This window comes from Rana temporaria, chromosome 4 (genome assembly GCF_905171775.1).
Source record: "Rana temporaria chromosome 4, aRanTem1.1, whole genome shotgun sequence".
NCBI lineage: Eukaryota > Metazoa > Chordata > Amphibia > Anura > Ranidae > Rana > Rana temporaria.
Genome location: NC_053492.1, coordinates 188,967,756 through 188,989,392, shown reverse-complemented (window position 1 = coordinate 188,989,392; position 21,637 = coordinate 188,967,756). Strand labels below are relative to the sequence as shown.

The window sequence follows — 21,637 nt, the reverse complement described above, 5'->3', positions numbered from 1 at the left end:
ACCTACGACAAGGCTTCTCCTCTCTTTGGAGAAATTCCCACCTACTTCCTGTTTGATCTACAGGACAGGAGACAAACAAATTATTAAATCTCCACAATGTGGCACAGACAGCAAACAAATCAGAGGGGGATTTTATCTATTCTATACTCTATTCAAAAGTAGAAATAAGCAAATGCATTAAAAGCATATGTGAACAACCGATGATTAAATCCTTTGGCTAAAATCTACCCTGCACTCACAGCACCTGTGCAGAGAAATATGATGGAGCCACCTCATTAACATCTCGGACTTAGGAGATAGCTCCAGAAAACATTTTGAAAGTTATTTACATTGCAATGAGCCATTTCGGATTGGGAGTCAGTTTTTGGATTCTATTATCAAAATATAAAGTACTCTTAATACCTCTGTAAGAGAAATCTAGAGCTGGAGCCCATGGTAAGAAAAGGCCAATTCCTTCTCTTTAGTAAGGTAATAATAATCAGAAAAGTACTTTTTTATCAATATATTTAGCCTATCTGGAACATATAGTAATAACACTTAAATACAGTGGGACAATGTTATACAAATAATTACAACGTAATTAAAGAGAATCTAAAAATCAATTGTAAAAAAAATAATAATACAGTGTTGTATGAAAGGAGAGAAGGTTAGCACTCTCCTTGACAAGGATGGAAGAGGTCCCAGTGGCCTTTACAGCACATATACGATTAAGGCATTGCCACTTACTTTGTGTCATCTCTAACCATGTTCTAACCATCTAACCAAAAAAATAATAATCCAGCAAGCAATCACTTCAAAACATCTTCACAGTAACAGTAAGGAAAAGTTTAAATTAAGGCAACCTTACCCAGAATAGATATGCTTCGCAAGTTAGACTAACAAAGATGAACATGGTCATGAATTTAAAGATAGAGAACGTTGTAACCAAAGTATTCCTTCCTTCCCTGTGTAAGAAAAGAACATTGTCTTATTACATTGTTGTACACAGTATTGTACGTATTTTAAGCAAGTACAATGTTTTCTCAAACTAAAAGTAGAGGTGTTATTAATAAATAACAACATGGACCATTTATTCCATTTGGTTCTACTAATAGCAATTGACAATCTGGCTCTGAAGTTATCTTAGATGTATGAATATTTATTTTATATCTATATTCTTTTATTCTATCTATATTCTATATTTGTTAGTAAGATATTTTTATTTTAAGTAAGACATTTTACTAATGGAACATGCATCAATGTGATTTAAAAGAACCACAAAAATCAAAAGATCTAAGTGCTAAAAATGAATTTTACATACAGAAGGTTAATTATAGTATTTACTTACACACAACATTGATGTGCCAAGAACTTACTCTCATAACTCTGCAGTTAGGTAATAAAAACATTGTCCAGGTGTGGCAACATTTGTGGCATTAAAGCATTCTTGTATTATTATTGTAAAAAGTTGTTTTGGTGACAGTCTCTTAAAAAGGGATTTTTTTTTTACAACGTACGTGCAAACATTAGAAGAAAATATAATATTTTTTTAATATATAGGTTGATCTATCATCACACAAATTCAGCACTTTCACACACCCACTCTGCACAAGAGGGTGCAAGTAAGTTAAAGGGGTTGTAAAGGATGTATATATATATTTTTTAAAATAATAAACAATAACAATACCTCTACTATGCAGCTTGTTTTGCACAGAGTGGCCTCAAACCTGGTCTTCTGGGGTCCCTCGGCAGCTGTCTCGGCTCCCCCCCAGAAGAACTAACCCCCTTCATGGGAGCTCTCTTCCATGGGGGTTAGTTCATGCGGGCACGCTCCCGTGATACAGCCGGCGGCCATAGCCGCTCACTGTATCACTTGGCCCCGCCCCCCGCATCATTGGATGTGATTGACAGCAGCGTGAGCCAATGGCTGCTCTGCTATCAATCCATCCACTCTAGCCAATCAATGGCCAGACTGAGTGGAGAAAAGGACGTCGGGGGGGCGAGCGCAGCAGGTGAACGGGCGCAGGTAAGTAAAACGGGGGGCTGGGAGGGCCGTAACTGTCAGATGTTTTTTCCCCTTGATGCATAGGATGCATTAAGGTGACAAAACATTAACCTTTACAACCCCTTTAACCTGCCTGGCGGTATTCCCGAGTCTGACTCGGGGTTAGATTTTCATGCTGCGAGCGGTAACCCCGAGTCAGACTCGGGCTCGCCTCGCTGGATCCACAGGGAGTGTTTACTTACCTTGTCCCTGGATCCAGCGATGCCACCGCGCTGTGTGAGCGAGCGGGACCTCGCTCGATTCACACAGTGTCCTCCTGTGCCGCCAATCTCCGTTCCCTGCGACGTTACGACGCACGGGAGCGGAGAACGGCGCCAAATTCAAAAACGTAAACAAACACATTACATACAGTATACTGTAATCTTATAGATTACAGTACTGTATGTAAAAAATACACCCCCCCCCCCCTTGTCCCTAGTGGTCTGCCCAGTGCCCTACATGTTCTTTTATATAATAAAAACGTTTATTTCTGCCTGCAAACTGTAGATTGTCCATAGCAACCAAAAGTGTCCCTTTATGTCAAAAATAGTTTTAGAGCAGCTAAAAAACAGTGATAATAAATTATAATCACTTGCAGAATTGTGCGATAGCGATTTGTGGGGAAATTCGTCATAAAAAAAAATTAATAATGACAGCGACAATTCTGCAACTGAGCAAATTTCAGTGATTTTGATTTGATTACATTATTGAATAATTTTTATTATAATTATATTATTATTTGTTATAATTATTTATAATTATTTATTATATTATAATTTATAATTTTGTTTTTAAAAAAATGTCATACCCGGGAAGCCTATTAGAATCTTGTTTGGTCAGATTTAAGTGAGTTATTTCTAAAAATTACAGGCCTACAATATAAAACGACAAATTTCCTTGCAAATAATGGTACTGCTTTCAGCACCTTTTTTCTGAAAGAATCATACCGCCAGGGAGGTTAATGGACTCTTTTTAATTTGAAAATTGCCAATACAGAAGGTAGAATCATTTCACTTCCAGAATGCATAACAGTGAATTTGAATAGATATACTGTATACAAGATAGATAAGATACCAACATACATTTTGCAAATCATTCACCCAAGCCGCAGACAGTCCAGCTGTAAAATTGTTGTCTAGAACAAGAGCTAACAGCTGTGGCAATGTTCTACAATGATAACTAAAAGCCAATATTCTGTTTAAAAAGTAAGGGGCAAATCCACAAAGCAGATGCGCCGACTTAACTCGAGATTTCTAATTTTACTCCGCGCGTATCTTTGCGCCCGATCCTCAAAACGAAAAATCCGTTTTTTCCGTCCTACTTAAAATAATTACTCCGGCGCATCCTCTGACGCAAATTACGCTAGTCACAACGCTTTATTTGATAGGCAAAGATGCAAATGAGGGAGATAGGGCGATCCTCAAAATTAAGTGTGTGCGCCGTAGATTACGCCCTGTGCGCCGTAGATAACGCCCTGTACGCACCTGTTAGTTTTCTGGAGCAAAATTAGACTTTATAAAAGCAGCCCTAATTTTACACCAGCCCTGTAAAGGTCTGCTGAAGCAACACCATTTAGGAAGAGCTGCCAACACTTCTTTGCTTGACTTCATTGTGACTGCCAAAATGCCCGGGCCATCAATGATTATAACGGCACTCGCAACTTTACAAGCGCAGAGAAGGAGGAGGGCACAGAGGAGGAGGAGGAGGGCACAGGAGAGGGTATACCGCCCACGCCAAGATCTCTTTGGCATGACTGCGTCTGAGGTCATTGGCAACTTCAGATTTAACCAGGAAGCCATCCTGGACTTAACCAGGATCCTGCAGGATGATCTGAACACCCCAACCCAACGATCCCATGCCCTGCCAGCTCACATTAAAGTTATGGCCACCCTGCATTTTCTGGCCACTGGGTCTTTTCAGAGAACATGTGGAGGTCTGGCTGGGATGGTACAGTCCTCGATGAGCAGGTGTGTGCACCAGGTTGTCCCTGCAATACTGAGACGCATGGGCAGTCAATTTGAAAAGCCCACCCAGGAGGACCAGCGAATGAAGAGCATGGCCGACTTCTATCAGATTGCCCGATTCCCACGGACCATCGGGGCCATTGACTGTACCCATGTGGCACTACAGCCCCCCCATGATACAGAGCACCTGTTCAGGAATCGCAAAAACTGGCATTCCATCAATGTGCAGGTAATCGTAGATGCCCAGGGCCTCATCTGGCATGTCTGTGCCAAATTTCCAGGTTCGTGCCATGACAGCTACATCTTTAGGCAGACCAACATATCACGTGAATTGGAGCAGAACGTGTATGGAGACAGCTGGCTGGTTGGTGAGTGACATGTGTGTCAGGTATGACTGTCCCCCCCATGATGCAGACATCACATGGGGCACATGCATGACTAATATCCTCCTGTCTTTTCCCTTCCAGGTGACTCTGGATATGCCCTGGGACCTCACATGATGACCCCATTCAGGAACCCCCAAACCCCAGGAGAGCAACGCTACAACAAGGCTCATATTCGCACCCGGGCAGTAGTGGAGCGTACTTTTGGGCTGCTGAAGTCCCGCTTCAGATGCCTGGACAAGACTGGGGGTACACTGCTGTATTCCCCAGACTTTGTGTGCCAAATAATAGGGGCTTGTTGCATTCTTCATAACTTTGCAATGAGAAGGGGACTGGAGATTAACTTACGTGCTGACCTGACCCCCCACCCAGGCAATCCCCCCCTAGCCCACTCTACCCGGTCTACTGAGGGCACAGTAGCCAGGAGACGCCTCGCAGAAGGCATCTTTTCTCAGTAAATGGCCAGAAATCATGTCACAATGATATTATTTGTTTTCACTGCAAACGCACATGAATTATGTGACAATGATATTATTTGTTTTCACTGCAAACGCACATGAATTATGTGACAATGATATTATTTGTTTTCACTGCAAACGCACATGAATTATGTGACAATGAGAATGTTGCTTTGCACAGTAAACGCACATGTTTAATGACACATTGAGAATGTTTTTGTCTCTGGAAACGCACATGATTTATGTCACAATGAGAATGCATGAATGCACACCACTGTGGTCCCTAGCACAGACACATCACATGCACATCGAATTGGATTAGATCCAAGTACCCCCCCCCCTTTGGTACTTGGGAGCAGTAACGCCCCGCCACGGCTCCAATTATGTCACTGTGCATTCATACACCATTCAGGAACCTAGGATGACTTCTCCCTGGTCCTGGGGATCCCTTCTCCACCAAAACTGAGGGTGACACCCTTATTTTGTCAGGAATGCCACCCCCCCACATTCACACATCATTCACACACATAAACCAAATCATAAGTACAGTATAATAAACAAAATTTTAAAACCAAAAAAAAAAAAAAAAAAAAAAAAGTACCCCTGGTATTTAAGTCCGGCGGCGAGTGCTCCGTCTAGGCTGCCCACGGGCAGGGGCACGGGCACGGCCACGGGCACGGCCACGGGCACCTGGAGGATCTTCACGGGGGGGAGCAGGGGAGGGAGTATCTTCATTGGGGGGGGAGCAGGGGAGGGAGTATCTTCATTGGGGGGGGGAGCAGGGGAGGGAGAGGCCTCCCCTGGTGTCTGACCTCCGGCTGGCCTGCCCTCCAAGGCCACTGCTATCCTGGTCAGGCAGTCAGTGATGGCAGCCGTATTGGCCTGGCCAGCCCGTGTGTTGTCCTGCACAGCCCGGGTGTTGTCCTGCACAGCCCGGGTGAGGGCAGTCACCTCCTGGCCCACGCCTGTTGTGGCGGTATGCAGGGACCACAAACAGGTGATGACACCCAATGAATTGGTGGCCACATCACTGAGTGACTCCCTCATTACATCCAGGCTGTGCTCCATCTTGGCCATAGTTTTTTGATGTCACCCAGACTGCGGGTCTGCTGGGCATTGTCCCTCAGCAGACTGGCCGGCATATGCTCAGACCCCACCCTGGTCTCCTGGGTCGCCATCCTGCCTGCCCCTGAGGCCTGTGGCCAGGTAGGAGGGGATAGAGTGACCCTTGTGGGTTGCGGCATGTTGTGGGAGGAGTGGGAGGGGCTACCCCTGAAGGTGGCCTGACTGGTGCCAGCCTCTGGGGGAGCCTCTGGGGTAGCCTCTGGGGGATCCTCTGGGGTAGCCTCAAGGGGAGCCTCTGGGGTAGCCTCAAGGGGAGCCTCAAGGCTAGCCTCAAGGGTATCGTCAAATGTCATCAGATCTGTGGCAATAATGATTTCCCGGCCAATCTGGAGATCTTCTTCCTCCTCCCCCTCATCCTCCTCCCCCTCATCCTCCTCCCCCTCAGCCTCCTCATGAGGGGAGGTTTGGCCACTCCCCTCCCCTGGGGACTCCTCAGCAGCCTCCTGTCTTTGGGGTGGTGCAGCAGCCTGGCCTGATGGCCCAGCAATCTCCTGGTCATCTGTGGAAGACACCAAACAATCACAGGTTTGAGGATCCACACACTTGGCACATGTTCCCTTCCCCCACCCACACATGCTAATCACCAAATAAAAAAACAAAAACCTTACCTGGCCTCACAGGAACATCAGACTGATAACCAGGCAGGCCCACCACCTGCTCTGGCTCGAAACACCGGGCCACTGCCCATTCCTCCTCAGTCAGCCGGATGGGGCATGGTCCCCCTCCTCCAGTGCCCCTCCTATGCGCAGTGAGCTTGGCCACCTTATTGCGGACCACGCTCCTCAGATCATTGATCTTTTTCTTAATGCCAGCGGGGGTCCTCGTCTCCCCTCCCCCGCCGCATTTATGTGATCTGTTATTTTGGCATAGATCCTCTTCCTTTGGGCCGGGGAGGTGTTCCGGCTATCAGGCCCATGTAAATATCTTCCATATTGGATGATATACCTGGCAAGGATTTGCTTTTCAACATGGGAAAAATTCAGCTTCCTGCGTTTGGGAGCCATCACAAACACCACACAGCAACAAGAAATCTCACAGGACAAACACACAAAAATACACACCAAACAAATACACAAAAATACACACAGACGCAGACAGCTACTACAAAGTCAAATACAAACACACAAAAACCAAACACAAAATCCAAGCAGAAAAAAACCAAACAACAAAATTAGCAGAAACAATCAAACAAAAATTAGACTTATCACAAACAAACAACAACTACTATCTACTACTCCTCCAACACTTCTCTATCACACACAACTTACCAACAAACACTGACAAACTAAGAGCAGAAGCAAATTGCTCATGGAAGGGAACACAGGGAAATACTTTTGCAAATGAAGTGTGTTTGACTGGAGCTAGTTAAGCACAGGGCGATCCTCAAACTAAGTACACTTGGCCTTTTACCTATCTCACTGATTGCGCCAAGCAAAGTTCTGCACATGCGCAGTGAGCAGCAGATTCCTGCGTGCATGCGCAGTACGGCCGGACCTTCATTTGCATGGGGTCACGGCTCATTACAATGAAGCACGCCCACTTCCTTCCCACTTGCCATAACCCCGCCTTACGCCTCCGAATTTAGGTTACGGCAGGCGCAATTTTGTGCGCAAATGCGCTGTGGATACGGCAATTACGACACCAACTTAGGTCGCCGTAACTTAAATGACATAAGTTTGAAAAAACTTATTTTGCGCCGCTGGCTGAGGATTTGGCCCTTAATGCTCATATAAACAGGTAGGCCTGTGTTCACTTAAAACTCCCAATCATATTACATCATGGTTAATTGCACATGATTGGATGATTGCAGTACTCACAGCTATACTATATTCACCAAACTCAGTAAAGTCATATTGCAACATGAACAGCCACTATTCTTTTAGTGAATCAACCTCCTTGTTTCTTCAAAACACAACCAAGAGAATTCATGAAATGATGTTGTAAACACCCTTTCGAATTCTGTCAGGGAACAGCAGCAAAAGTGATGATGCTTGAACTCTATTAATGCACCTGTCATACATTCTGTCTGAATCCGCACTGTGGAAGGAGGGTTCACACTAGACACTCCTTCCTTAGTACACTCCCTCCCTGGCCATCACACTCATCACACTGACAGGTGCTTGGCTGAGGAGATTTGTACTTGGGTGGGTGGAGCCTGATAGGGAACTTAGAGTCTAGTTCCGTTTCTGGCTCATTTTACAATTGTTTTTACTTTTGAAACGGGCAGGTCCATTATTCACTCCAATAGCGGCTTTGGAATCGGCTCAATTGACAGCTGTTGTGAGCTGTCAATAAAATGTAGAGCTGTCAAATACATGTATTTTTATGCTTCATTCAAGCTTTTTATGTAAGTGCAATCTTTAATTAAAATTCCTGATGGTTTAATTGATTTACACTATGGAGAGCATTTTTTTACTTCTGGGTATACGTGGTTGACCTATGCTGATGAGCATTGGAGAGATCGAGACTTATTGGCTCCTGATGCATATCCTGGTTACAACATTCAAGTACCTTCCTGCGAGCGGACATTTCCCATATTTCCAGGATAAAGGCCCTGGCTGGGTTGATAGCCGCAAGCGCACTATGCTTGCCCTCTGGTAAGCATGCACTCTGTGTGGTGGAGGTGCACACGTTTGTTGTGGTGTCATTTGTGATATTTTCACTTATTTCAACTATCAAGGTTTACTATAACTGCATATTGGACTGGTTATGCTCAATATTTTGATGGTTTATGTTTCATATATTTTCAAGTGTCTTTTTTTATTTTATTATTTCACTTATATATATTTATTAGCGCAACTCCTTTTTTTATATAATTTGCCCACCCAGTGACTAGTCATTTCCCAAATATGGGCATTGCCCTGTATACATTTAGCTTTCATCCATGGAATCTGCAACATACAGTTTCCTAGCACATGGAACTGCACAATCTGTGTACTGGCATACCTCTGAATGCCAGCTCACAGTTGGTCTTAATTCCCTAGTTTCCTAATCTGAGAGCTGGCAATAGTTATTAAAGAAGTTGTAGCTGCCAAAGCAACAGGTTCTTACAGTGGCAGTAGTAATAGCTAATTGGATTGTATTTTGCTAATGTTACCGCCACTGGTGCAAATGCTTGTCTGAATTAGGAACAGCTAATTTTTTAAGTGGACTGCTGACGTAAAATTGTTGTTAGGACTGTTTTGAATTCCCCTGTACAGGTTTTATTTACTAAAGGAATATAGAGTCTATTTATTTTTCTATGAGAATAAGGCTGATTTACTAAAGAAGTTGAAGTATTCACACAATAAATTGGCTACATATTCACTTCAGTTATCCAGTTATGTAAAAAGCAAATTCTCATTTACTTATTTTATGTGCAGATGATTATGTATTTAACCTCTTCTGGACCGCCTTCTGCACATTTACTGCTGCAAGGCGGCCCAGCTGCGTGAAGCGATGTACTTGTATGTCGCTCCATGCAGTAGCTTCTGTGGGGCGCACCGATTGGACAGAGGGAGAGCCAATCTGCGATGTCCGACAACCACCCGGAATCACTCCCCAGAGAGGCGATCTGCCTATGTAAACAAGGCAGATCCCCATTCTGTCAGGGGAGAACATGGAGATCTTGTGTTCCTACTAAGCAGGAACACGGATCTCTGTGTTTCCCCAGTCAGACCATCCCCACACAGTTAGCAAGCACCCCCTAGGGACACACTTAACCCTTTGATCACCGCTGGTGTTAAGCTCTTCCCTGCATTGTCATTTATACAGTGACAGTGCATTTTTTTTAGCACTGATCACTGTATTGGTGTCACTGGTCCCCAAAAAGTGTCTCTTAGTGTCAGATTTGTCCACTTCAATGTCGCAGTCCCTAAAAAATCGCTGAGCATCGTCATTACTAGTAAAAAATATAAAAAGTCCCTACATCTATCCCATAGTTTGTAGATGCTATAACTTTTGTGCAAACCGATCAATATACATTTATTGGGATTTTCTTTTACCAAAAATATGTAGCAGAATACATATTGGTTGAAATTTATGAAGAAATTCGATTTTTTTCTATTTCATTATTGTATATGTATTATAGCAGAATTTTTTAAATTTTTTTTTTAGTTTATAGCGCAAAAAAATAAAAAGGCAGATGTGATCAAATACTAACAAAAGAAAGCTCTATTTCTGGATAGATGGCCATCAATTGTATTTGTGTAATAGTGGCGGACAATTGCACAATTGTCAGTTAAAGTTAGTCAGTGCCGTATTGCAAAATATGGCCTGATCATGAAGGTGGTAAATCATTCCGGGGCTGAAGTGGTTAAGTGAACAGGAATTTGCTTTTCACAGGATTGGATAATTGAAGTGAACATTTATGCGCCTGATTATGTAAAAATGTAAAACTCTTTTAGTAAATCATCTGAAATGTTTTCTAAACTTATGAAGTTTAGAAGTTCACTTCTTTTTTTTTTTTCCAAAATCTTTTATTCATTTTTTTTATACAAAACAGTACAATTAATACAACATAAAATCAATATACAGACTAACATATATGGTCTCCAAATGTACCCTTTCCAATGAAAATTGAAAATATATTAAAGGCTCTATCTTCTTCTACCGATATTATGTACTACTCCTGGATTTCTCCATCCTTCCGCCCCAGTGCCTATCCCTCCATTTCCACTCTTCAAGGGAGATACCCAGGGATAGGACCCCACTACCTATACCTACAGTAAGTGGATGGGGGGAGGACGTATATAAAAAGAATAAAAAAGGGAGATATGAGAGCGAGAGAAAGAGAGGGTAGGAGGGAGATATGGAGAGAGAAAGAGAGAGAGAGAAAAAAAAAAAAAAAAAAAAAAAAAAAAAAAAAAAAACACCACGTCCTACTAGAATATAGTGAAAAGTATCGGGGTTATTCCCCTTATTGTGTATTTACATAAGTGTAGAAAACCACAAAGAAGTTGAATAAAAAAAAAAAAAAAAAAAAAAAAAAACACACTGAATCCAACTAGGATATAGTGAGAGGTATAGGGGTTAACCCCCTTATTGTATATTTACATGAGTGTGCAAAAAAAAAAGAAGGAAGAAGAATAACTCTAAGTCTCTCTAAAATACAGTGGAAAATATAGGGGTTAATTCCCCTAATTGTGTATTTACTTAAGTATAATAAAAAAAAAAAAGGAAAGACACTACATCCTACTAGAATGTAGTGAGTATTGTGTATTTACATAAGTGTACAACACCAGACAGGAGTTGTAATTAAAAAAAAAAAAAAAAAAAAAAAAAAGAAAAGGACACTAAGTCCTACTAGAATATAGTGAAAGGTATCGGGGTAATTCCCCTTATTGTGTATTTACATAAGTGTACAAAACCACAAAGAAGTTAAAAAAAAAAAAAAAAAAAAAAAAAAAAAAAAAAAAAAAAAAAAAAAATTATATAAAAAGAAGAGAGACACTACGTCCCTCTAAAATATCGTGAAAAATCTAGGGGCTAATTCCCCTTATTGTGTATTTACTTAAATATACAAAGAGCTAAAAAGAGTTGTAAAAAGAAGAAGGAAAAAAAAAAACAGAGGAAAAACCACAAAAAAGAAAAGAAGGACTCTAAGTCCGTCTAGAATATAGTGAAGGGTGTAGGGGTTGATTCCCTTATTGTGTATTCACATTAAGTGTCAAAGGTAGGAGGGCAGAGGAAAAAAAAAAAAAAAAAAAACGAGACGCGAGGGAAGGAGGGGGCCCCATAATGGTTCCCCCCCACGGTCTCTCTATTCCCCTCCACTCTCTCCCCCCCCACAACCCCCCTCCCTCCCCCTAGCCCTAAAATCCCTCCATCCCTTCCAAGTCCTTTCATATCTTGGCCCAGACTCTACCTGAAAGGACCATAACTCCTCCATCACTTGCATTTTATCAATTTCTTGGAGCCATTCCCCTATCGAGGGTACTCTTTTTTCCCTCCAGTTCCTAGGTATTAGTGCCTTGGCTCCGTTCAGTAGGAACGGGACCAGGGAGCCTCTGTATTTTTTCCTGGACATACTTGTAGTGTGGAACAAACATTCCCATGGGTCATATCTTATCTCATATCCACTGATTTTTTTAATCAGACCTAGTATCTCCCGCCAATATACCTGGATGAGGGGGCATTGCCACCATATGTGGGCATGAGTTCCCTCCATCCCACACTCCCTCCAGCATAGGGGGGACGCCTCACTGTTAATTCTGTGCAGTTTAGTTGGTACATAGTACCATTTAGTAAGTAACTTATAGTTGGTTTCTTTTACTTTTGCATCCATCGTTGTGGCCTGCACGTATTCTAGCACCTGCCTCTTCTTCTTATTGGATATAGTTTGATTAAGTTCTATTTCCCAGCTTTCTATCATTTTCAGTTTTCCTACCTCTATCTTGGTTGTTAACATCTTGTAGAGACTTGATATTCCCCTTTTCCCAGGTTCCTCTTGGGTCATAAGTTTTTCCCATTGATTTAGTTCATTCGTAGTTCGCAGGGGCTTCGACAAAGTGCCGACAAAATGTTGGACTTGTCTGTGTCTCCACCTATCTCCTGGGTACTGACCGTATTTCTCTTGAAGTTCCCCCACCGGGCGCACTTCATTTCCTTTTATTATATCCTTTAATCTTGGAGTATCTGAAGTTGCCCACTTCCGGAATAATCCCCCCTCCTTGCCAGGAGGAAAGAAATCCGTACCTGTAAGCGGCAACAGCGGGCTATTATAGGGCAATTTATTTTTCTTATAGACCTTATCCCATATTCTAAAGTTCACTTCAATCAAATTATAGCAAAAATCCTGTTTTTTTTTTTGTATATTATTTCTCCTGCAAGTAATTGCATATTTAAAATGAACACAGCCAGCATTCACTTTGTAAAGCAAACTTTATCTACTGCTTTAGGACATATTGCTTTTTATGTGAAAAGTCATTTATAATTGACATTAAAACATTAATTCAGTTTCTTCTAGCCAAAACGTATGCAGATTGTAAACAAGCGAAAAACTTACTTTATGAGCATTGGTACACATTGAATATTTGGAATTTTGGAAGTGAAAGGTGAAGCAACAGATGCTTCTAATTCTGACAACGAAATTCCAGCATGGGATATTTTAAGTGCCTGTAGAGAATGGATAAAGGGTAAATTATTACATTAGTGAAAAATAGAAGAAACACTGGAGTACTACACAACTGTTTGTAATGATTTTATTGGTTCTTTAAGTCACAACTAGTTTCTCCTCACTTTACTTAAAGCTGAAGTTTAGTATATACTTTTTGGTGACAGTACCATACACATTAGTTATGTATAAAATGTATGTATTCCATTCCTCCAGGGCCGATCCGCCCTATAGGCTCACTATGCAAGCCGCTTAGGGCCCCGCAAAGCTGTGGAGGGCCCCCCAAATTACTAAAGGCCCCGCCTGGTGAGAAGTCATTTTCGGTGTCACTCCGACGGAGACTCTTTACTACGTGATTAGCCTTGTCCAATTACGGCTGATCACGATGTAAACAGGAAAATCCGGTACTCGGCTTTTCCTCACTCGCGTCTGTCAGACGCGAGTAGAGGAGAGCCGATCGGCAGCTCCTCTGACAGGGGGGGTTTGTGCTGAACGGTTATCAGCACAGCCCCCACAGGGATGCCCACACTGGACCACCAGGGATGCCCACCACAGGTATGCCACCCTAGACCACCAGGGATGAAAATTTACAAATAATGGATGCCAATCAGTGCCCACAATGGGCATCACTGATTGGCATCCATTAGTACAACACATACATTGGTGCCACCTATCAGTGCCCATCTATGCCTATCCATGCCACCTATCAGTGCCCATCCATGCCGCCTATCAGTGCCCATTGATGCCGCCTATTAGTCCCCATGCCTGCTGCCTATCAGTGCCGCATATTAGTGACCATCATCAGTGCCCATCAATGCCACCACATCAGTGCCCATCAGTTCCGCCTTATCAGTGCCCGTCAGTGCAGTACCATCAGTGCCCACCCGTGAAGGAGAAAACATACTTATTTACAATGTTTTATAACTGAAACAAAAAAATACTTATTTTTTTTCAAAATTTTCATTCATTTTTTAATTTTTTTTGCAGAAAATAAAAATCCCAGATGATCAAATACCACCAAAAGAAAGCTCTATTTGTGGGAACAAAATGACAAAAATTTAGTTTGGGTACAGTGTAGCATGACCGCACAATTGTCATTCAAATTGCAACAGCGCTAAAAGCTGAAAAGTGGTCTGGGCGGGAAGGTGTATAAGTGCCCTGTATGGAAGTGGTTAATAATACAAGTTCTGAAAATGGCAGACAGGGAACATTGAGGCAAGCAAGTGACACAACTTCTCTCTGTAGCAATGACTGCAGTGAGCTCTAACAACACCACAAGACAGCTACTCAGGATAGTATCTGGCGGCTGTGAGGACATTTTTAGCAGAACAGCAGCCTTGCAGGTAACAGAAAATGTCTGTAAAATACATTCATTAATTATTGTATATATATTATTGTATATATATATATATATATACACTGTATATATATAAAACTAGGTTTGCATTTGTATTGCAAGATACTGGCACAGTTTTAAGTGGGTATATATATGTATTCACAATATTAGCAAATATACTGCATGCTTACCCCACAATCATTTGCTCCATCTCCACACATTCCAACAAAGTAACTGAAATAATGACAGTAAAATATATTTTATTGACAAAGTAATTCTTGCTAGTATTTACTATTATATGGGATCCTGAAGGCTTATTTAATAGGGCAGTGCAAAGATCAATGATGATACACAACATCCAGTAACCCTTAACAACAAATACATTTTAGGCCTCGTACACACCATCGGACATGTCCGATGAAAACGGTCTGCGGACCGTTTTCATCGGACATGTCCGCTCGGAGATTTCGGTCTGATGCCTGTACACACCATCAAACCGAAATCCCCACGGACAGACAGCGCGGTGACGTTGACGCCGCCACGTCACCAAACCAGGAAGTAAAATACTTCCACGCATGCAACGAATCCATTCGACGCATGCGGGAGATATCTGTCCACTGGTTAGGTGTACTAACCAGCGGACATGTCCGCCGGACAGCTTTCCAGCGGACATGTTTCTTAGCATGCTAAGAAACATTTGTCCGCTGGGAATCTGTCCGCTAGCCTGTACACACGATCGGATCTGTCCCCTGAAACTGGTCCCCGGACCAGTTTCAGCGGACATGTCCGGTCGTGTGTACGAGGCCTTAAATGACTAGAACATTATCACTGGTTGCAGTGCATTGATTGGTTTGCATAACTCAGTTTTCATCAACCTGCTGGAAACCCCAATTCACTTACAGAATGGGAAAGAAGTACTTCAGTCCCCTTAGCAGCTCACAACCAGTGAAAAGATCCCTATTAATCCATTGGGTCCACAGATATTTGCCAAAGATAAAAGAAGGGGCAATAGACATCTTTAACCACTTTAACACCTGGTACTTTGCCCCCTTCGTGCCCAGGACAATTTTTAGCTTTCAGCGCTGTCGCACTTTGAATGACAATTGCGTGGCCATGCAACACTGTACCCATATGAATTTTTTATCATTTTCTTCCCACAAATAGAGCTTGGTCCTTAACCCCTCTGGTGGTATTCCCGAGTCTGTCTCTGGGTGGTAACCCTGAGCCAGACTCAGGATCGCCTCGCTGCAGCCACAGGCAGGGTTTACTTACCTTGTCCCTTGATCCTGGGATGCCTCCGCGCTGTGTGATCGAGCTGTGTCTCCTCACTCGATTCACACAGTGCCAAATTCCAAAAAGTAAATAAACACAATACATACAGTATACTGTAATCTTATAGATTACAGTACTGTATGTAAAAAATACACACACCCCTTGTCCCTAGTGGTCTGCCCAGTGCCCTACATGTACTTTTATATAATAAAAACTATTCTTTCTACCTGCAAACTGGAGATTGTCCATAGCAACCAAAAGTGTCCCTTTATATCAAAAATGGTTTTAGAGCAGCTAGAAAACAGCGATAATAAATTATAATCACTTGCAGAATTGTGCGATAGCGATTTGTGGGGAAATTCGTCATCAAAAAATCAAAGTAATGACAGCGACAATTCTGCAACTGAGCAAATTTCAGTGATTTTGTGTTGAATTCAGCTGCTCATCAAAAGACCAAGAGCCAGATTCACAGAAGAAGTACGCCGGCGTATCTACTGATACACTGGCGTACTTTCAAATTTGCTGCGTCGTATCTTTAGATTAAATCCTCAAACCAAGATACGACGGCTTCTGGCTTCGATCCGACAGGCGTACGTACGCCTCCGGAATGTAGGTGCAATACTTCGGCGCCCGCTGGGTGGAGTTTGCGTCATTTTCCGCGTCGGGTATGCTAATTAGCTTTTTCCGCCGATCCAAGAAGGTACGCGCGGCCGTCGCATTCTCTTACGTCGTCGCTAGTCGGCTTTTCCCGGCGTATATTTAAAGCTGCTATTATGTGGCGTGTAGATAGACTTGCCATGTTAAAGTATGGCCGTCGTTCCCACGTCAAATTTTAAATTTTTTTTTTTTGCGTAAGTCGTCCGTGAATAGGAAAGGACGTAACTCACGTCGAAGTTCAAAAAATTACGTCGGTGCGACGTCATTTCGCGCAAAGCACAGCGGGAAATTTCAAATCAAGTCGAACGCGCCTAATTTAAATGATCCATGCCCCCTACCCAGATCATTTGAATTAGGCGGGCTTGCGCCAGAGGGATTTACGCTACGCCGCCGCAACTTTACAGGCAAGTGCTTTGTGAATCAAGCACTTGCCCGTAAAACTTGCGGCGGCGTAACGTTACGCCGCCGCAGATCTACCTGAATCTGGCCCCAAATCTTTAGGGCTTCACATTACTAAATTATCTTAGTTATTTTTTGAAATAATGCATTTTTGATTAAAGGGGTTGTAAAGGTTCGTCTTTTATTTTCTAAACAGGTTCCTTTAAGCAAGTGCATTGTTGGTTCACTTACCTTTTCCTTCCATTTCCCTTAAAAATGTTTTTTTTCTTTGTTTGAATTTATCACTTCCTGTTTCTCCTCAGTAAGCTTCCACCATCATCTGAGCGGTGGAAAGTCATTTAGAACAACTTACTGAACACCTTACTGAGGAGGAACAGGAAGTGAGAAATTCAGACAAAGAAAACAAAGAAAAAAAACATTTAGAAGGGAAATCGAAGGAAAAGGTAAGTGACAATGCACTAGCTTAACCTCCTGAGGCCCGCGCTATAGCCGAATGACGGCTACAGCGTGGACCTGAAAATCCAAGTGGAAGTCAATTAACGTCCGCCCCTTTGCTCGTTCCCCGCGCGCGCTCGCGAGCGCGCCTCGGGGAAACTCTGTGCTGGCCGTGTCCCTTGGACACAGCCAATCACAGATCGCCGTGAACGGCCAATCGGAGTGGCCGTTCGTTAGGCGATCTGTGTGGCCAATGAGAGATGATCTCATATGTAAACATATGAGATCATTTCTCATTGCCGACTCTCACAGACAGCGTGCTGTCAGGGAGAGAGGAGACCGATCTGTGTCTCTTGTACATAGGGACACAGATCGGTCACCTCTGCCAGTCACCCCCCTTCCCCCACAGTTAGAACACTAAGCAGTATACACATTTAACCCCATTCCTCACCTCCTAGTGTTAACCCCTTCAATGCCAGTCACATTTATACAGTAATTAGTGCATATTTATAGCACTGATCGCAGTATAAATGTGAATGGAGCCAAAAATGTGTCAAAAGTGTCCGATGTACCGCCATGTCACCGTCCCAATAAAAATCGCAGATCGCTGCCATTACTAGTAAAAAAATAAATAATAAAAAATAATAATTCTGTCCCCTATTTTGTAGGCGCTATAATTTTTCGCAAACCAGTCATTTATTGCGATTTTTTTTTTTACCAAAAATATGTAGAAGAATACTTATCGGCCTAGACTGAAAAAAATGTTTTTTTTTTTTTAAAAAATTGGGATATTTATTATAGCAACAAGTAAAAAATATTGTATTTTTTTCAAAATTGTCGTTCTTTTTTGTTTATAGCGCAAAAAATAAAAACCGCAGAGGTGATCAAATACCACCAAAAGAAAGCTCTACTTGTGGGGAAAAAAGGACGTCAATTTTGTTTGGGGGCCACATCGCACGACCGCGCAATTGTCAGTTAAAGCGACGCAGTGCCGGAAGCTGAAATTTCACCTGGGCAGGAGGGGGGTATATGTGCCCAGTAAGCAAGTGGTTAAAGGAACCTATTACAACCCCTTTAAATAATGTGTAAGTGTATGACATACAAAATTGTTACTTTAAAAATAGTTGCTGTTTATTTTATCATATGTGTTGGTTAACCTGGAAATAATTATCTAAAGTCAGATTTATACTATCTATAACCAGTTCAGCTATCCTGAGCTGGACCCTTCCTACTCGAGTTGACTCTATCTCCCTGTAACATTAATACGAGACCACATAACCACACAAGGCAAACTCTCAACACATTTAACTAGTTGGTGCTAGGCAGGGCAGCCATCAGGAATTATTGGGCCCCTTACACAGCTTCAGGCATGGGCCCCCTGGAGCAGAGAACCGGGGGGGGGGGGGGGTGCCGCCTGAAATTGTGAAGCGGGGGAGGGGGCTGCCAGGACTTGAGAAGCGGGGGGGGGGGGGCCTTTACAAAAAAAAGGGACCTTTGGGCCCTTTAATAATAATAATAAAAAAAGAAACCTTATAATCACTTGCAGAATTGTGCGATAGCGATTTGTGGGGAAATTCGTCATAAAAAAATAAAAGTAATGACAGCGACAATTCTGCAACTGAGCAAATTTCAGTGATTTTGAGTTGATTACATTATTGAATAATTTTTATTATATTATTATTTGTTATAATTATTTATAATTATTTATTATATTATAATTTATTATTTTGTTTTAAAAAAAAATTCATACCCGGGATGCCTACTAGACTCTTGTTTGGTCAGATTTAAGTGATTTATTCCTAATAATTACAGGCCTACAGTATAAAACGCCAAATTTCCTTGCAAATAATGGTACCGCTTTCAGCACCTTTTTTCTGAAATAATCATACCGCCAGGGAGGTTAATAAAAAAAATATATAAATAAAAGGGGAGTTGCCACCTGGGGCCCTTTTTTTTTTTAAAGGGGGTTGCCATCCAGGCCCCTGGGGACCTCCGGGCCCCTTACAGGTGTACTGCCTGTACCCCCCTGATGGCGGCCCTGGTGCTAGGTTTATAGACCTAGTCAGGAACAACATTTGTGTATGGCTGTATATACTGTTCTCAGCCGAGCTGTCCTTGGTAATGGCCTGCGTTGGCTATCCAGAAAACCAAAAAATATATATCTATTATACAACGTATGTATTCCATTATTTTAAGGTCCCAAAGGGGTTGTACTTACTCTAATTTTTGAAGTTCTTCAATAAGGTTGGACTTTTGTTTTGGCATCATTCTGGCAAAAATGGTTCCATTCAGTAATATCTTTAAAACATTAAAATATGTACAATACACTATTATGGTGGGCTATATGTAACCATTTATAAAGTTTGTATGAATAAGGAGGTAAGAAAATTGAGTTGTATTATGTTTTTTGACTCTTAAGACCTGTACACACGGGCCAGAATCTCATCAGGAAAAAAACGTTGTTTTTTCCTGGCGAGATTCTTGGCAAGAATCTCTTGCCGCCCAAGTGTATACACACTCCATTTAAAAGAACTGCCGTTCTTTTGAATGGCAAGAACGTGGTGACGTCATCGCGTACGTGCTCGTCATATTCGATGCCATCGCCGCCATCTTGCTGCACCCTACCTATGCCTAGGAAGCTACCGTGCATGTGTCAAAGTCATTTCGAGCATGTGCAGGTTTCCACGGCGACAGGTAAGTATACACATTCGGGTTTCTCGGCAGGAAAATACTGCAGAGAATCACAACGAGAAAATAGAGAGCAGGATCTCTATTTTTCTCGTCAAAATTTTGGGCCGTTTTCTTGAGAAACCTGAAAGCCTCGTACACACGCCCGGTGTACTCGGCAAGAAAGCTCTGCCAGCAGTTTTCTTGCCGAGTAAACCATGCGTGTGTACGAGGCTTTAGTAATAATAATCAGATATGAAATACTGTAAGATGATTGGTGTCACCACCAGGAAAATGACAGCAATTGCTTTCCGGTGTTCCTTTCATCTCCTTTTATTCATAGCACCTCCCCTTTACCCATCCCAGTTGCACTAATTCTCTTTTTCTTTTGAAACATCATACTAGACATTGCTTTTCAGGTGGGGCATTCTGTGTTTGCTACAACCATATGAAGAAGATATGTATATAGAAGACTGCGGGCAACATACTTACTTTTGGCAGCAAGTGGTAAAAATATTGACTTATAACCTGGTAGGACCTTCCAGATAACACAAAATGAAAATTTCCATGAGCAGTGGGGTTATTAATCCATCCACCATCAAGGTTTATTTTTGACTCCTAAAACATATATTTATGTTAGTAAAGATGATATGTTTATCACTGTCTTATAGTAACAAATGTTTTATGTTTTTACATTTAAACTGAACTACAGCCTAATTAAAAAACAGGATTATGCAATGCAATGGGAAAGTATCAAACGCATTATGTGTAAACAGCAACATTTTTACTTAGTCCAGAAACCTGTATATATAAAAACAATTTTAGGATTTGGATATTTGATGCAAAAAAAAGTCCAAGGTTCAGTAAACTAATTGTAATTTGGCTAGATAGTATACTATTCTTTTTCTAAATCACCACTTCCATGTCTATATTTACCGCCATCACATTATGGTGTTTACAGCATACACTGCTCAGACAAGGAAAGACTTGTATGCCTTTATGGCAGGGGTATTAAATTGGCGGCCCTCCAGCTGTTGCAAAAATACCCATCATGCCTCTGTCTGTGGGAGCCATGCTTGTAGCTGTTAGCCTTGCAATGGAGGGCCACCAGTTCCAGAACCCTGCTCTATGGCATCATGACAACTGATTATTTTCATGATCACGTTTACCCATCGAAGAAATACTGAAGATGATGAAAGGCCATTCATAGAAATAAAAAAATTCCAATGTCTTCTTAGGATCTTGTCATTTGCGTATTACAGTACATTTTGATTTGTTTATGTAAAGTGAACATTTTGGAAGCCAACAGATTTTAGCCAAATACCATTAAATTGGTTTTGTCACTTTGTCAGCAGGTATACTGTGTGCCTCCTCTAGAGCAGTGGTTCTCAACCTGTCTAGTGCCGTGACCCCTTGATAAAATTTCCCAAGTTGTGGGGACCCCTAACGGAAAAATTATTTTCCTATAGTGGTTTGTCGGCACCCAAGGTAAGATAAGTAATTTGCGCCCCTAACCCACAGACATTTAGCGAGTCCCTTCCACTCGTACAATATTAAAACCCCTTATAGTACATTTTAGGATGTATTCAAGTGAAAAAGTGCAGCGCAAAAATGAAACTAATACATATATATATGTATTAGTTAAATTTTTGCGCTGCACTTTTTCACTTGAATACTGTTTTGGGAAATTTCTATGAATTTATCCTCAGTGCTGGCTTGCATACTTTAGTTTGTATCTATATTTGTTTTATCCCAGCGCTGAATTTTTCACTTTATTCATTTTAGGATGTACCACTCTTTCTCTTTGTTCTCCTTTCTTTCCCTT

The 21,637-nt window shown here is 41.9% G+C and overlaps 1 protein-coding gene and 1 non-coding gene across 2 annotated transcripts in view; one reads left to right on the top strand and one right to left on the bottom strand.

The window, feature by feature from the left end:
* The window catches only part of LOC120936840 (probable cation-transporting ATPase 13A4), a 299,354-nt gene that overhangs the window by 11,391 nt on the left and 266,326 nt on the right, over nucleotides 1-21,637 (bottom strand). The window contains exons 20-24 of the mRNA XM_040349544.1: nucleotides 20,305-20,430; nucleotides 19,364-19,443; nucleotides 14,574-14,616; nucleotides 12,939-13,048; nucleotides 848-944 (exon numbers count right to left, since the gene is read on the bottom strand). Of these exons, the coding sequence (XP_040205478.1) occupies nucleotides 848-944; nucleotides 12,939-13,048; nucleotides 14,574-14,616; nucleotides 19,364-19,443; nucleotides 20,305-20,430 (456 nt within the window). The remainder of the gene's footprint in view (nucleotides 1-847; nucleotides 945-12,938; nucleotides 13,049-14,573; nucleotides 14,617-19,363; nucleotides 19,444-20,304; nucleotides 20,431-21,637) is intronic.
* Nucleotides 625-751, top strand: LOC120938445. Its single transcript, XR_005749061.1, has one exon. It is a non-coding gene; the product is annotated as a U6atac minor spliceosomal RNA (small nuclear RNA).